Source organism: Oryctolagus cuniculus, chromosome X (genome assembly GCF_964237555.1).
Source record: "Oryctolagus cuniculus chromosome X, mOryCun1.1, whole genome shotgun sequence".
NCBI classification, from domain to species: domain Eukaryota; kingdom Metazoa; phylum Chordata; class Mammalia; order Lagomorpha; family Leporidae; genus Oryctolagus; species Oryctolagus cuniculus.
In genome coordinates, this window is record NC_091453.1 from 37494228 (window position 1) to 37510990 (window position 16763).

At 46.9% G+C, this 16763-nt stretch overlaps 1 protein-coding gene across 2 annotated transcripts in view; it reads right to left on the reverse strand.

Moving 5' to 3' along the window:
• Positions 1–16763, reverse strand: part of SMC1A (structural maintenance of chromosomes 1A) — a 38528-nt gene that overhangs the window by 2558 nt on the left and 19207 nt on the right. For both annotated transcript variants that reach the window (XM_070067299.1, XM_051827118.2), the window contains exons 17-24: positions 16308–16453; positions 16064–16217; positions 15073–15183; positions 2537–2693; positions 1938–2092; positions 1661–1812; positions 463–532; positions 63–173 (exon numbers count right to left, since the gene is read on the reverse strand). In XM_070067299.1, the coding sequence (XP_069923400.1) occupies positions 63–173; positions 463–532; positions 1661–1812; positions 1938–2092; positions 2537–2693; positions 15073–15183; positions 16064–16217; positions 16308–16453 (1056 nt within the window). The remainder of the gene's footprint in view (positions 1–62; positions 174–462; positions 533–1660; positions 1813–1937; positions 2093–2536; positions 2694–15072; positions 15184–16063; positions 16218–16307; positions 16454–16763) is intronic.

Below are 16763 nucleotides of genomic sequence, written 5' to 3' on the forward strand. Positions count from 1 at the left end.
CCTTCCTGCCCTGGGGAGTCAGGTAGGGAGTAGGGCTTGCTCTTGAGCCTGGCCCGCCCTACCTCGGGATAGACTCCAATGAGGCTCTCAGCCTTGGTGTAGAACTCTTCCTTGAGAGAGATGACGATGGCCTGGAAGTTGCAAGTCGACTGCTCCTTGATGTAATTTGCTACCTGTGGGAGGGGCCACCAGGCACTTAGCAGAGCTTAAGCCCTAATGCACCCCTGTGTTTTTCAGTCAGAACCAGTAGGTGTGGTGTGTGGGGTGGTAAGGTGGGGAGGGGGAGGAAGAGAAACAGAGAAGGAAGCTATCAACTACCACAGTGTGTGGAGGACCCTGGGCCCAGCCACCAGGGCACAGAATACAGGCAGCAGGAGCAGGTGGGGCACTCAGGAGTTGGCTCCCTGCAATCCAGCCCCAACCTGGGGTCTCCCTCCCAGGCCCCACTTTCCTTGCACCCACCTTGCCAATGTTGGTGTTATCCAAGGCAGCATCGATCTCATCCAGGACGAAGAAGGGGGCTGGCTTGTAGCTGGGAGGGAACCAGTAGGTGAGCTGACACTGAGGGGGGAGGGGCGGCAAGGCGGGGTGGGACAGCCCCAGGGCCCATCCAACAGGCCAGCTTCCCCCTCCACTTCTTCTGAGACTGAACAACCTAGGCCTCAATGCTGCCTGAGCTGCCAAAGGCCAGTATGTCAACAGAGGCCGCCTCTGCACCCAGCCCTGTGCTCCAGGATCTGGGAGAACATGGATTTTTCAGGAGCTTCTTAGCTGGCTGGGAAAACAAAGCTGTCCGTGGATCTGGCCACACTGACCAAGCTCCCCAGAGGTCCAGCCCAACACACGCCACGCTGTTGTGCCTTCTTGCCACTGCATGTGCTGTACCTGTAAGCCTAAAATGCCTGCTGGTCCCACAGGCAAACTTCTCAGTCTTTACATCTCCTGCTCCAAGTGCTGCCTACCCTTAAAAGCCTTCCCTGGCCTACCCACAGCCTCCCCCAACACTGGGTTAGGTGTTACCTCCTCTGTGCAGCCATGGTACCCATGCTCACTCAGTTTGGGCACTTGGCACGCTGCCTGTTTACATGTCTGGCTTCCACTTAAGACATGTGAGCTCCTCTAGGCCAGAGACCATGTGACTCATCTGTATGCCCAACCCCTCCAGGGGGTCTGACACACAGCAGCACTCAAGAAATGCTCACGGGCTGACGCTGTACACTGAGCACTACGTGCTGGGGGTCAGGCTCAAGTACTACTGGCATTCAGGAGGGGGAGGGCAGGGTATGCCAGAGTGGTCAAAGACGGTGTCCTAAAGGAAAGGGAGGAGAATGCGGAGGTGCGCAGAGGTGGAAGGTGAGGGTAAAGCTAAAGTTGCATGGAAAGGGCTCACTAGCTAGCAACCCTGTAAGCAGAAGCCTGAAGGTGGGACTGAAAACAGGCAAGGGCCAGTGAGGACATGCTGAGGGGGTGAGGGGGGATGGGGAAGACAGGTCCAGGAAGACCAGGGCCAGGGCTGCTGCCGTCAGTAGGGAAATGGGGACGCAATCCAGATCCCACCAGAACATCTTCACCTCTGCAGATCTCTGCAAGCCTTGGGCCCCAGGGCCTCTGGTGGCTTCAGCTGAATCTCTCGGTCAACTGCCTTGGGAGGCAGCCTTACCTGTGGATGGCAAAAAGCAGAGCCAAAGCTGCCACTGTCTTCTCCCCTCCTGACAAGTTGTCCATAGGCCGGAAGCGTTTGCCAGGAGCCACGCAGTTGTAGTTGATGCCATCCAAGTAGGGCTCCTCTGGGTTCTCAGGACCCAGGAATGCCTGGGTCAAGACAGACAGGTTAGGATCCAGACCTGAGCCTGCATGATGGCTTAGAGACAGGAAGCCTGGAGGGGAAGGCCAACTGAAGCTGGGTGGAGTTGGTTAGGTAAGGGGCTCCAACCTACCTGGGCACTGCTGTTGCGGGACAGAGCCTTATAGATCTCATCAATGTTGGTAGCCACAGATTCAAAACAAGCATTGAAGCGGTCAAAGCGCTCCTTCTTGATCTGTTCGAATGCCTGCTTGGCCTTCTTTGCTCGCTTTCGGGCTGCCTCAAACTCTGCCAGAAGGAAAAAGAGAGGACCCCTCAGGGCCTTGGCTCTGCCAGGGCAGAGGACTAAACCCTGGCAAGAATGATCTGCAAATGACGACCCAGAGCAGACACATCCCACAGAGGGAGAGGAATGCCTGAAGAGGGTTATACAGAGAGGACCCCACATGGCTCTGCACCCAGCGTGTCAGCCACCAGATACAACGCAGAAGAAACTGGGGCCTAGAGACATGTAAGTGTGGACCACCACCACCCCTCCCCGGGCCCTACCAGCAACCAGCTGTGTAGCCTTGGGTAAGTTGTTGACCCTGACCTCAGCAGTTTTCCACAGTTTTGGTGGCCCCACCACGTAGGGTTCCTGGAAGTCTTACGTCACGAAGTATGTCAGAGACAGGAGCATGGCTGCAGCCTCCTGCCCTCGCCCTGGGCCCCCCGTACAGGGGCAACTCTTACCATCAGAGGTCTCCTGGAACTTGTCGCGGACACTCTCCAGCTTTTCCATGGCTTTCATGTTGGGGGCAGCAATACGCTGAAGCACACTCTGCTGCTCATTCAGCTTCTGCTGCAGTGTGTTCATCTCCTGTTTGATCTCCTCCTCAGCCTGGGCATCCTGTAAGCCCCAGGACCCACGACATCAGGAAGGGCCTTGCTCCTGTGCCCAGGCCTCCCCACAGAGATGAGGGACCAAATGGGGCTTGGGTGCCTTGCTTCTGGGCAAATTCAGGTTCTTCCCCAAGTCGGCTCTTTCCACCAGATCCTCCTACCCACATAACCATTCCCACCATGGCTGGAAATAACAGGCTGACGCGGCTTTCTCATCTCTAGCCCTTCCCCCCAGGCTCTGCCAACCTCTCTGTGTCTCAGGAGGAGCAGCTGGTGGTGCCCCTCTCTGGCTGTCAGCCCAGGCCAGGAGCCAGCACCATCCCAGGGTGACCTCGAGGCTCCCACACAGGCTGCCCTGGACTCGACTTACAGCATCACAGTGTTTAAGTCAACTCATATTTTCTGCTTTGATCATTAGAGCTGAGCAAATCTCACCTGAATTTGGTTTAAGGTGTTATGGATATTGCAGCAAATGCCTGGGTTTGTGCCTTTCTGCCATTTTTTAGTCAACACTTCTTTAGGGGCAGCCACGGTAGCACAGCAGGTTAAGCTGCTGAGAGGGATGCTTGCATCCCTTACCACCGTGCCTGGTGCTGAGCCCTGGCTACACTGTGCTTCTAATCCAGCTGCTTACTGGTTGAGGCACCTGGAAAAGTAGAGGAAGATGGCGCAAGTGCTTGAGCCCCTGCCACCCACGTGAGACACTCAGATGGAGTTCCAGGCTCCTGGCTTCAGCCTGGTCTACCCATGGTGGTTGTAGATATTTGGGGAATAAACCAGCAGAGGAAAAGATCTATCTCTGTGCCTTTCAAATAAAATGACAAGAATTTTTCAAAAAGGGTAATGAACTTGAAACTTTGCTTCAAAAGCAAAAAACTCAAGAAAGCAACATAGCAGTAGTAGTAACTATATGTATACAGATTACCATGTACACAAATGTGTTGGGGAGACTTTCTCCTGAGGGAGGCAAGGAAACACACGTACAGAACGATTTCTGAAAGCCAAGCCTTTCTGAAGCTCTCTGTACACCACTGTGGAGCGGTATCCAGGACAGGTTTTTCAGTGAAATATGAAAGGCATACTACAGTATGCTCTTTTATTGAAGAGGGAATATGATTATATTTGTATTTTAAACAACAAAAAGGGATAATCCAAAAACTAATTAAAGGATTACCTACAAAGAGAGATAAAAGGGGTAGAAAGAGAAGTTAAAGGTTCTCTTCAAGTACCTTCTTTCATACATTTGGTTTTAGAACAACATGAAGATGTTATATAACTATAAAACAAAATTAAACCAAGGTCAGTGTTGTTGCACAGCAAAATAATCTGCTGCCTGTGACACTGGCATCCAATACTGAAGTGCTGGTTCCATTCCCAGTCACTTCTTTCTGGTCCAACTTCCTGCTAATGCACCTGGAAAAGTGCTTGGGCTCCAGCTACCCACATGGGAGACCAAGATGGAGTTCCAGGCTCCAGGCTTCGGCCTGGTCCAGCCTTGGCTGTGTAGTCATTTGCTGAGTAAACCAGCTGATGGAAGATATCTCTTTCTGTCTCTCCCTCTGCCTTTCAAAGAAATAAACAAATCTTAAAAAAAAAAATTAAGTGTAGGGGGTAGGGGCTGGTGCTGTGGTGCAGTGGGTTAAAGCCCTGGCCTGTAGCACTAGAATCCCATATGGGCACCGGTTCAAATCCCAGCTGTTCCACTTTTGATCCAGTTCTCTGCTATGGCCTTGGAAAGCAGTAGAAGATGGCCCATGTCCTTGGGCCCCTGCACCCCCATGGAAACCCAGAAGAAGCTCCTGGCTCTGGATCAGCTCAGCTCTAGCTGCTGCAGCCATTTGGGGAGTGAACCAGCAGATGGAAGACCTCTGTCTCTCTCTCTCTGGTTCTACCTCTCTCTGTAACTCTTTCAAATAAATAAAAGAAACAAAAAAAAGTTGGGGCCTGCTCTGTGGGGCAGTGGGTTAAAGTCCCAGCCTGCAGTGCCAGCATCCCACATGGGCACTGGTTTGAGTCCTGGCTGCTCCACTTCTGACCCAGCTCTCTGCTATGGCCTGGGAAAGCAGAAGATGGCCCAACTCCTTGCACCCATGTGGGAGACCCGGAAGAAGTGCCTGGCTTTAGATCAGCTCAACTCCAGCTGTTGCGGCCATTTAGGTAGTAAACTAGCAGATGGAAGACCTCTCTCTCTTTGTCTCTACCTCTCTCTATATAACTGTCTTTCAAATAGATAAATACATCTTTAAAAAATAAAATTAAGTGAAAATGCATGAATTTAGGGGTAAAAATATTGTTGGGGAACAACATATTCGCAAGATGCCAAAACATCACCCCAAAGATTACTTATTAATTAATGTCAAATGCAAAAGTATACACGAAGCATTCAGGAACCTGGCAATTAACATTTTAACAACTCAGCACCACCAACAGTGGGCACTCATGATAGGAAGCACTTCTTGGCAGGTGCAGTACAAGGTACGTGGTGTCTCATGAATGCAGAGCTCTTGCCAAGGAAAAAAACCCACTGATCCCCAGACTACATGTAATTTCTAATTTATAGGAGATAGAAGGGTTGGAAAAATAGGTTAAATGATACATTCTACAAAGAAACTAACAAGTCTCTAATGCGGTACGTTTTCCATGTGAGTTCACATCGACTCTTCAGAAATCAGTACCATCCAAGAAAGTGAAGGGACTCCTTCACATTAACAGAAATTAAAGGGGCAGACATTTGGCCTAGAAGCTACGATGCCGCCTGGGAGGCCTGCATTCTACTTCAGAGTGCCTGGGTCTTAGTCCTTGGGTAGAGTTTCCATGCTGCTCCTGATTCCAGCACACACCCTGGGAGGCACCAGGTGATAGCTCAAGTGACTTAGTCCCTGCCACCCAAACAAGAGACCAAGACTAAGTTCCCAATTCCTGGCTTCAGGCTAGCCCTGTCCTGAGCTACTGCAGGCATGTTGGGAATGAACCAGTGGATGAAAGATATATCTCTCTTCTCTCTCAAATACTTAGAGACAGAAGGGGTGAGTGGGTGGGGGAGACATAAAAAATCCAAAAGCAATTCAATAAATCTTGACTTGATCCTAGTTCCACCAAAGTGTGTAGGGGGGAGAGGGTCTATGAATACTCTTGAAGCATCTAGGAAAATTCAAACATGGATTAAATACTAAATAATATTTATTCTCTTAGGTATAATGTGGAATCGTGGCTATATGAGAACCCCTTGTTCTTAGCATGCTGAAGAATTTAGGGTTGAAGTATCATAAGGTCTATACTTCCTTCAAAAGGCTCAGGGATAGGCATTTGGTACAGTGGTTAAGATGCCACTTAGGAGCCCCGCATCCCATACTGGAGGGCCTGTGTTCGTGTTGCAGCTCTTTTTCTGATTTATTTATTCTAGTGCAGACCCTGGGAGGCAGCAGGTGATGGCTCAAGTGCTTGGGTTCCTGCCACCCACATGGGAGACCTGGATGAAGTGCCAGGCTGGCTTTGCCCTGGCCCAGTCCCTGCTGTTGCAGACATTTGGGGAGTTCAATTGGAGGATGGAAGAAGATCTCTCCCTTTCTGTTCCCCTGTCTTTTGACTTAAAAAAAAGTGAATGTAGTAGAGAGTGGAGAGAGAAGAACTAGAGATAAGAATCTCAATGTGGTAAAATATTCATTGATGAAAATAAGGTGAAAGGTGTATGGGTGTTCACTGTTGTTTCAACTATGCTATAGATTTAGAATATTTTAATATTATAAGTTGGGAAAAGAACAAGTCAAAATGCTAACATGAACAATCCCTAAAAATTTGAAAACAAAGTAAAAGAAATCTATATATTAAGTTGGTTGAACATTCAAAGAATTCTTTCAAATTACTTTAAAACACAGGAAAAAGACTATACATGCTCAATGAGCATTTAGCTTATGATAAAAAGAACATCAAGGAAATTTTGAAGCTATTTAAAACTGCACTTAATAATCAAACTGATACTAATAATATCTTAATGTGATTTTCAAACTATTATATACAGGATAGGATAAAGTAAATAGGTTACTATGTTAGTGTTGCTAGGAACCGAGATTTTCAGCAAGAATCACTGGAGACTCAAACACAAAATCAATGTTAAGCTGTGAACGGTACGATTTCAATTGAAAGTATCAATATGAACTCATTATGACACATTTTTCCTTCAAAATAAAAAAATGTATTTCGTAGCCCAAGCTACTGAAAAGTTCTAGAAGCACTGACCAACCCCCAACAGTCATGATCACTCCATTATCTAGATGGCAGTTGCTAAATTATAGCATTTCCCACTAAAAGAAGTCAGCTTCTCAGAGAAATGGCTGATTCCGGGTCTAGGGTGGGAAATGTCGAAGATGAGCCCAGACATATCAGAAAGCAAGGAGGATATTAAAGACTACAAGGTTGTGTCAAAATGACTCACAAGTCAAAGATGGGATAAGTGAGCACTAAGAGGGCTAATAACCACAACAGACTCAAACACATCAAAGGAAAATAACACGGTGAATAAATCTTGAGAATGCCAAGGAACCAACTCATCATTTTGTAAACTGACGAATAAAGGGAAACAATCAAGCAGATACGTTTCCTATACAAACTGTATCGCAGAGTAACGAACGAAATGATAGCAATTCTCTCTCTACAGTATTCCAGCCAACAAAGAAATGACAGAACAAGATCATTGTTTGGCAGTCCTCAACGGATTAATGGAGCTGGGTAATGATCATCACAGCCGGGAACCACAAAGTCCTGCACCCAGATGTTATGTGTTTCCTAATGGAAGCAACTACATTACCTGTGAATAACCACACCCACAACAAACAAGTCAACCCCAAAGACTAGCATCTAATCAGGCCTCTACATTGGTGCTGTCCAATACCATCCCTGCTAGCCACATGAGGCTCTGGGCACATGAAATGGGGTAAGGGCGACTGAGGAACGAAAGTTTTAATTTTACGGGATTTTAAGTTCATTTACATTGAAAAACTGATCCTTAATTCAGTTACTGGAAAACTTTTTAAGCATATTTGGAACAACTTGGGTATATGGGTCTCCTTTCTCAACTGTAAATTTTAGGAAATCTAAGTATAGATCAAGTATTTCTGAGGAAAGTTTAGCATCTAAACTAAGATGTTCTGGATTTGAATACAGGATTAGGAAGACTTAGTACAATAAAAGATCATCAAATATCAATAATTTTATATTGTTCACACATTGAAATGACATTCTTGGACACACTAGGCTAAACATAAAATATAATATTAGAATTAGGAGCATGGGGCCGGCGCTGTGGCGTAGCGGGTAAAGCCACCGCCTGCAGTGCTGGCATCATATATGGGCGCCAGTTAGAATCCTGGCTGCTCCACTTCTGATCCAGCTCTCTGCTACGGCCTGGGAAAGCAGTGGAGGATGGCCCAAGTCCTCAGGCCCCTGCACCCGTGTGGGAGACCTGGAAGAAGCTCCTGGCTCCTGGCTTTGGATCGGCGCAGCTCCAACTGTTGCAGCCAATTGGGGAGTGAACCAGCAGATGAAAGATACCTCTTTCTCTCTCTCTCCTTCTCTGTGTAACTGACTTTCAAATAAGTAAATAAATATTAAAAACAAAAAAGAATTAGGAGTGGCCATCTGGCAAAGCAGTTAAGACATTGCTTGAGATGTCTACATCCCATTATCAGAGGGCCTGGGTTTGATTCCTGGCTCTGTTTCTGATTCCAGCTTCCTGTTAATGTACTTCCTGGAAGTAGCAGGTGATGGCTTGAGTACTTGGGTCTCTGTCACCCATGTGGGAGACCTGGATTGAGTTCTGGACTCCCGGCTTCAGCTGGCCCAGTCCTGACTGATGTGGGCATTTGGAGAGTGGACTCATGGATGGATGATTTATGTCTTTCTCTGTCTCTTTCAAATAAATAATTATTTTAAAAGCACTGGCTATAGCAAAGCAAATACCCCAGTTGAAAAATACTAATTTCACCTTTTCCATTTTACTTTAAAAAATGTGGCTACTAGAAAATTAAAAATTACACAAACTGATCTTTACCTAACTACTCACTTATAGGAATGACAGAAAGTAGAAATATTTGTCTTGTTTCAGGAGGACTTCACTTCTGAAATGTTCGCTGTGGCCAGGGAGTGCAGTGGAGGACAGCCCAGGTTCTTGGGCCCTGTACCCCATGGGAGACCAGGAGAAGTACCTGGCTCCTGTCATTGGATCAGCGCAGTGTGCTGGCTGCAGCGCGCCGGCCGCGGCGGCCATTGGAGGGTGAACCAACGGCAAAGGAAGACCTTTCACTCTCTTTCTCTCTCTCTCACTGTCCACTCTGCCTGTCCAAAAAAAAAAAAAAAAAAAAAAAAAAAAAAAAAGCCAGGGCTGGGCCAGGTTGAAGGTAGGAGCCAGAAACTCAATCCAGGTCTCCTCCATGGGTGGCATGGATCCAATTACTTGAGTGATCACCTGCCATCTCCCAGGGTGTACATTAACAGGAAAGCTAGATTTGAAAGTGGAGCCAAGACTCAAGCCCAGGCACTCTGATATGGAAATGTGCGTGTCCCAAGTAGTTTCTCAACTGATGCACTAAATGCCCAGGACAACACTGTAAACATCACAGCAAAGTACAGAATGTGGAAAACTCTTTGGGGAAAATGAAGCAATTTCTCCACCAACAAAATGATATTGCAGAGAAAAAAAAAAGCAGGTGGAATGGGGTCCTATTGATGAAATGAAACTTGAGAAACATCAATCGTTTTATTAATCACCCATATGTATCTATCTAATCATTTACAATCCCAACTCAAGCAACCAAACTCTAGAGTTTGGATGTGTGTATGTGTGTGTGTATACGTGTGCACGTGACAATCAGGGAAATGTAATACCAATCATATTAATTATTATAGAACCATCATAATGGTTCTAATTATTTTTAAGAATTATTATTTATTTATTTGAGAGGCAGAGTTAGAGAGAGAGGAAGAGACAGAGAGAAAGGTCTTCCACCCATTGGTTCACTCCCCAAATGGCCAGAATGGCCAAGGCTGGGCCAGAGTAATGTCAGGAGCTTCTGGGTCTCCCATGTGGGTACAGGGGCCCAAGCACTTGGTCCATTTTCTGCTGCTTTCCCAGGCCATTAGCAGGCAGCTAGATCAGAGGTGGAGCAGCCAGGACTCGGACTGGCACCTACATGGGATGCCAGTGCTGCAGGCAGAGGCTTAACCTACCACACTATAGAGCCAGCCCCCTATTTCTTCTAGAGGTACATTCTGCAATGTTTACAAATGAAATATGATGTCCAGAATTTATTTTAGCATCATCTGGTAGTAAGCAAAGAGGACATCATAAGTAGGGATACACATGGAAGAAGTTTGGCTATGAATTGATAGTTACTGAAATTGGTGATAGCCTAAAACTAGCATTTTACTATTAGACCTTTGCATGTACATTTTTCCATAATAAAAATCTAAAGCCACCACAAAAAATCAATTTGAAGTGGCTCCCACTGGCCCAGAATGGGACAATATAAGCATCAAGAAGAAAAAAATGACTCCAACAGCTTGAAACATTAATATATCTAAACATTTAAGTTTATGACAAACACAAATTTAAAACATCATCATTCACTTTGTTTTTTAAAGATGTATTTGCTTCCTTGAAAGGCAGAGTTATGGCAGAAGAGGGGGTGAAAGAAAGTTATTTTCCAGCTGCTATTAAACTTCCCAAATGGCCACAACGGCCGGGAACGGGCCAGGCCAAAGACAGCAGCCAGGAACTTCATCAGGGTCTCCCTACATGAGTGCAGGGACCCAAGCACTTGGACTATCCTCTGCTGCTTTCCCAGGTCATTAGCAGGGAGCTGGATTTGAACTGGTGCCCATATGGGATGCCGGCATCACAGGCAGTGACTTTACCTGCTACACTACAGCGCCGGCCCCCATCAGTTACTATTAAAGGCGAAAAAGGAAGTCAGCTCATTATTCCAAAAGAAAAAGAAAATGACATTTATCCTATGTTTCCTATACTAACCCTAGTCTCCTGTTATCCCCAGGGACTATGTTCCAAGACCCCTCCAGTAGTTACTTGAAACCTTGGAGAGTACCAAACCCTACATATATGAAGTTTTTTCCTATACATACATATCTATATAAAAGTTTTTTTAAGAAGATTTTATTCGAGGGACCAGCGCTGTGATGCAGTGGGTTAACGCCCTGGCCTGCAGTGCTGGCATCCCATATGGGGATGTCCTTGGGCCCCTACACTCGCGTGGGAGACCCGGATGAAGCTCCTAGCTCCTGGCTTGGGATTGGTGCAGCTCCAGCCATTGTGGCCAATTGGGGAGTGAACCATCGATGGAAGATCTTTCTCTCTCTCTGCCTCTCCTCTGTGTAACTCTTTCAAATAAATAAATGAATCTTTAAAAAAAAATATTTTATTTGATAAGCAGAGTTATATATAGAGACAGAGATAGAAGGAGAGACAGGAGGAGAGTGGGGGGAGAGAGAAAGGGGAAGAGGGGGAGAGGGGGAGAGGGGGAGAGGGGGAGAGGGGGAGAGAGGGAGAGGGGGAGAGAGGGAGAGAGGGAGAGAGAGAGAGAGAGAGAGAGAGAGAGAGAGAATCTCTTCCCTCAGTTGGTTCACTCCCTAAATGGTCTCAACTGCTGGGGCTGGGCCAGGCTGAAGCCAGGAGCCCGGAATTTCATCTGGATCTCCCACATGGATTGTGGGGTTGTCCAAGCACTTGGGCCATCTTCTACTGCTTTCTCAGATGCATTGGCAGGGAGCTGGATGGGAGGTGAAGCAGCAAGGACTTGAACCAGCATCCATATGGGATACCAGCATTGCAGTCAGCGGCTTTTACCCACTGCCACGCCAACCCTCTATAATAGTTTATAAATTAGGCACAGTAAGAGATACCTAATAATGAAAGAACAATTTACAACAATGTATTAGAAAAGTTACATGAATGCCATCTCTCCCTTTCAAAAGATCTTACTGTACTGTACTCACTCTTCTTGTGATGATGTGAGATGACACAATGCCCACGTGATGAGATAATGTAAAAGGTGAATAATGTAGGCACTGCAGAGTTAGGCTGCTCCCCGAGAATTTCTTGAACGTAAGTACTATAATATTGTGGCAACTGAGCTGGTAACTAAGTGCCCAACCAGCAGCCAGGGGTGTGAATATAGTACGGATATGCTAGGCAAAGAGAGGATTCCTACTCCTGGTGGGATATAGTGGGAAAGAGCGAGAATCCAACATGCTACCCAGAACAACCCATGATTTATAGCTTGTGTATTGTTTATTTAAGGAATTTTCCATTTAATATTTGCAGACCATGGTTGATCATGAGTGACTGAAACTGCAGAAGGCAAAACTGCAGATAAGAGGGAACTACTGTATTTCAAGAGAATGAAACAGTTGACCGTGTTTCTTTTTAGAATTCCAACTAACAAATGGAGGAAAAATGAAATTTCAAAAATTACCACTTTGCAATCCTTAACAGATCCAGCCAATGATTGCCAACAGCTTCTGAAACCAACTTAGGAAAAGAGAGAACTCTATAAAAATGGACCAGTTCTTAACTTGTGTTATGTAAATTATCAAACATGCACAGGAACTCAGAGAATAGGACAGTGAATCCCCCTTACCCAGTTTCAACAACTATCAGCTTATGCCGGATACACGGCCATTTACCCCCCTCCCCAACTCCAAAATAGTCAATTATTTGAAAGCAAATCCCAAACATATCATTTCAGCCACAAATACTTCAGTACACACCTCTAAAATCCAGTTTCTGAACCTCAGCACGACTGACACTCTGGGTCGCATGATTAGTGGCCTCTGAGGTTGCCCCTATGCATTATAGGATGTTTAGCCCCATCCCTGGTGTCTACCTACTGCTTGCTGGCAGTAACCCCCCATTTCTGGGTGTGACGAGTGTGACAAGAGTGTCTCCAGACACTGTCCAATGTCCCCTGGGTAGTAAATACCCACTTTCCCACTGAGAATCACTGCTGTAAAAAGATAAAGTTTTGTTCTTGCACTGGTGTTTCCTACATAGTCAGCTCTCTGTATCCATGGGTTCCATTATCAGTGGACTGACATAAGCACCCAGTAAAAAAAAAATCTGGAAACATTGCATATGTAATGAACATACATAGACTCTTTTGGTCATTATTCTCAAAATAAGACAGTCTATCAATTATTTATATAGTATTTTCATTGCTATTGAAGTACATGGGATGAAATGTGTAGGTTATATGCAAATACAACCCATTTTATGCAAATCTTGAGCATTCTCATATTTTGCTATCTGAAGGTCCTGGAACCAATCCGCCACCCCTGTGGGTACCAAGGGGCAGCTGTCATTGGTAAATATAGTAGGCTGATCAGATCCACGTCTGAGTTTTTGGCAAGAAGAGCTCACAGAGAATGCTGAATATTTAACATTATACAGTGATAGAAATGACATCAGATGTCTACTAATGTGATGCAAATAGAAGTTCACATAATACTACCTATATTCTTATCAAATAAAAAAGGTTGACTCCAATCAAAACCTGGTGATTTGCCCACCAGTATATAGGAAACACGGGGAATGAAAGAATATGTTAAGCCACACAATGGGGACCAAATCAGCCAAATCCAGAATGCAGAAAATTATACAAGACCAACAATCCAATTTCTTCAATAAATAAAAACTCACAACTAGCACAAATTTTAACATATGGACCTCACTTGAATCCTGATTTAAACACATAAACAAAAAAAAATATGAGACATTTCATGAAAATCTTAATAGTCACCAAACATGAGATTATAATGCAGAGCAATTACATTATTTAGGGGCCAGCATTATAGTGTAGTGGGTTAAGCCACCACCTACAACACTGGCAACTCATGTGGGCACTGGTTTGAGTCCCAGCTTATCCACTTCCAATCCAGTTCCCTGCTAATGTGCCTAGGAAAGCAGTAAAGGATGGCCCAAGTGCTTGGGCTCCTGTACCCATGTCAGAGACCTGGAAGAAGCTCCTGGAGTCAGCCTAGCCTAAGCCTGGCCCAGCACTGGCCGTTGAGGCCATCTGGAGATGGAAGATATCTGTCTGTCTCTCCCTCCCTACCTCCCTCTCTGTAACTCTGCCTTTCAAATAAATAAATTTAAAAAAAAATTTTTTTATTATTTATTTGACAGATAGTTAGACAGTGAGAGAGAGAAACAGAGAGAAAGGTCTTCCTTCCATTGGTTCACCCCCCAAATGGCTGCTACGGCTGGCGCTGCGCCGATCCAAAGCCAGGTGCTTCCTCCTGGTCTCCCACGTGGGTGCAGGGCCCAAGCACTTGGGCCATCCTCCACTGCCTTCCCAGGCCACAGCAGAGAGCTATGGAAAAGGAGCAGCCAGGACTAGAACCCGGCGCCCATATGGAATGCCGGCGCCGCAGGTGAAGGATTAGCTAAGTGAGCCACGGCACTGGCCCCTAAAAAAATTTTTTTAAGGTTTAATGCTATGGTTTTTCTAAGTCTGCATACTCTATAGAGTATGCATACTGAAGCAATTATGGGTGCAATAATATCTGGTATTTGATTTAAAATAGTCGACTGGGAGTAGAGGAGGGGTGGAGAGCAGAAGTAAGGAGACTTATCATATACTGCTGTTGATGCTGGGTCATGGTACCTTGGGTTCACTGTATCATTCTCACTTCTATGTATGTCCATGATAAGTTAAACCAAATGAAACACTCTTGGATATGAAGAAGTATGGGTTGGAAAGCACTAGAAACCATTTAGGAGGCTCCTGCAGGAGTCTATGGGAGATGAGTGAGAGAGAGTGGAAACAGAAAAAAGTAGAATAGATGTTCGAGGGGAAATCAATTGGGCTTGGCCATTAATTGACTATGTAAAGTAAGAGAGGGAGGAGCCAAGGAGGCGGTTCAGATTTCTGGCTGAGCCTAGGGGTAGGGAGCACTGAGAAGGGGCAGATTGGAGAGGAAGGGTGTACCCTGACGTAGCTGTGGGGCCTGGCAGAGACGGCAGCTGCAACCAGGAGGGGAGAAGACACAGGATTAGAGAAGGCCAAGGAACAAAGAGTACCTGAGACAGAGCCAAGCTGTTCACCACACAGGAGACTGTGTGTGTATTATCTAGGCATAGACATGTACACACAGGAAAGCGGCAGACAGAGTAGGCAGGGGCAGGAGCAACAGGAGGTATGGGGTGGGAGATGTGTGTGTCTGCATGTTCATATGAGAGGGAGACTGACTCAACCTGATCCTCCTCCCTGGCCTGCTCTCCCCTTTCTCTAGCCACGGTCTGCACAGGGGCCCCAGATCATCTGATGCTCTCTGTAAAGCTGGGGAGACGCCCCTCCCCCACCATGGTTGACCCTTACCTTCAAATCCTCACACAGGTCACCGTAGTCGATCTCAATGAGGGCCTCTCGTGCGTAGATGCTGGACGTTCTCTGTGAACCACTCACTGAATCCTCCCCCTGGGAGCTACCCTGCAGAGGCGAGCAGAAGTGTCAAGTGGAGGAAACTGGCTGTTGAGAGCACCCCTCTACAGGGAGGCTGGGGCTCCTCTGCAGCCTTCAATGGCTCTGAGGAAGTGCCTCGCTAGAAAGCACTGTGGCAGAGGCACTGCAGGCAAAGACCGCACTTCAAAAGCAGCCTCTACCGCTTACGAACGGGGTGATCCTGGGCAAGTCAGGCTCTCAGACCCTGAGTCTCTTCATCTGTAATGCAGGGACGTTGCCTGCCTGGCAGGGCTGTGGTTAGGATTAGGGGTAATTATACCACATGCTTCTCAGATGTCCAGATCATTTCTGTTATTTGGTATTTTACCAAATCAAACTGACAGGCTATTTGGGAAAGGGAAGGGAGGAAGACAGAGTGTATACAAACAGCCTCTCAGCTAATACTCCCCTGCCCTCGCTGGTCATGGCTAAAATGCCTCTGCTTCTCCACTGGCTGGTGGCCCTCCCTTCCTAGAACTCAGCTTCCTCACCTCTGCATTGCTGATGGCCCTTACTCAACCCTCTCCTGGCCAACCTCCCTTACTGCAGCAGAGCTATCATCCCTCAGGCCCGCACTTCCCAGCTCCCGCCACTCTTGGCTCACGTCCCTCAGTTCTCACATCTACCAAGTTCCACCACCTGTGGAGCTACCGCAGGTCAGGTCCCTAAGGTTGATGCCGACTTCTGGCGGCTCTACCCCAAGTCAGCTAGCTTCCCTCTCACACCCAGGCTGCTCCCCTTGAGCTCACCTCGGCTCCTCTCTGCCGCATGCCCCTTTATGGCTCTCGCCCCCTCCTCACCACCTTCAGGCCCCCTCCCTGCTTAGTGCTGTTCATGGCGCACTACCACCAACAGCCACAGAACTCACCTCTTCCTGACTAATATCATCCATGGTGCCCTTCGACAGCGGCAGCTTGATATCCTGCATCTTGCAGGCCTGGAGCAAGTTGTGGCGGTCGCTGCGCTTCTGTTCCAGCTTGGTCTCGATGGCTGTCACCTCCTTTTGTAAATGGGTCATTTCCCTACAAAGGTCCGGGAGCTGGGTGAGACCCCAACCTAGCAGGCTGCCCGCTCTACCTCCTTCCTCCCACCCCAGGCCTCAACACACTCACTTGTTGGCGCCCCCAAGTTTCTTACGAATCTCCTCCATCTCGTGATTTTTGTCATTCACTTCCGACTTCTTGGCCAGGTGCTGGTTCTTCAGGTCTTGTAGCTGGGCCATGGTCTCATCTATGATCTTCATGTGTCTTTGCTCCTCCTGGTTCCCACAGGGGCGACAGGTCAAGGTGAGGGTTTTGCTCATCTCACCCGAGATCTTCTCCCGCCGCCCTCACCCTTCCTACCAGGCAGCCTGGGGAGCCACCGCACACCACCAACACCTCTCAGCCTTCTTTTACCTTTTTCTAACCTATTTGGTTGCCCTTTCCCACACACCCCAATTGTAAAGCTACCTTCTATAGAAAAGTCCAAAGTATTAAAAATATATAAAGTAGGGAGGAACAATCACTTGTAGTCCCACCAGAGAACTCATTAACATTCTAAGAATTTATTTTCTCCCAGCATTATTT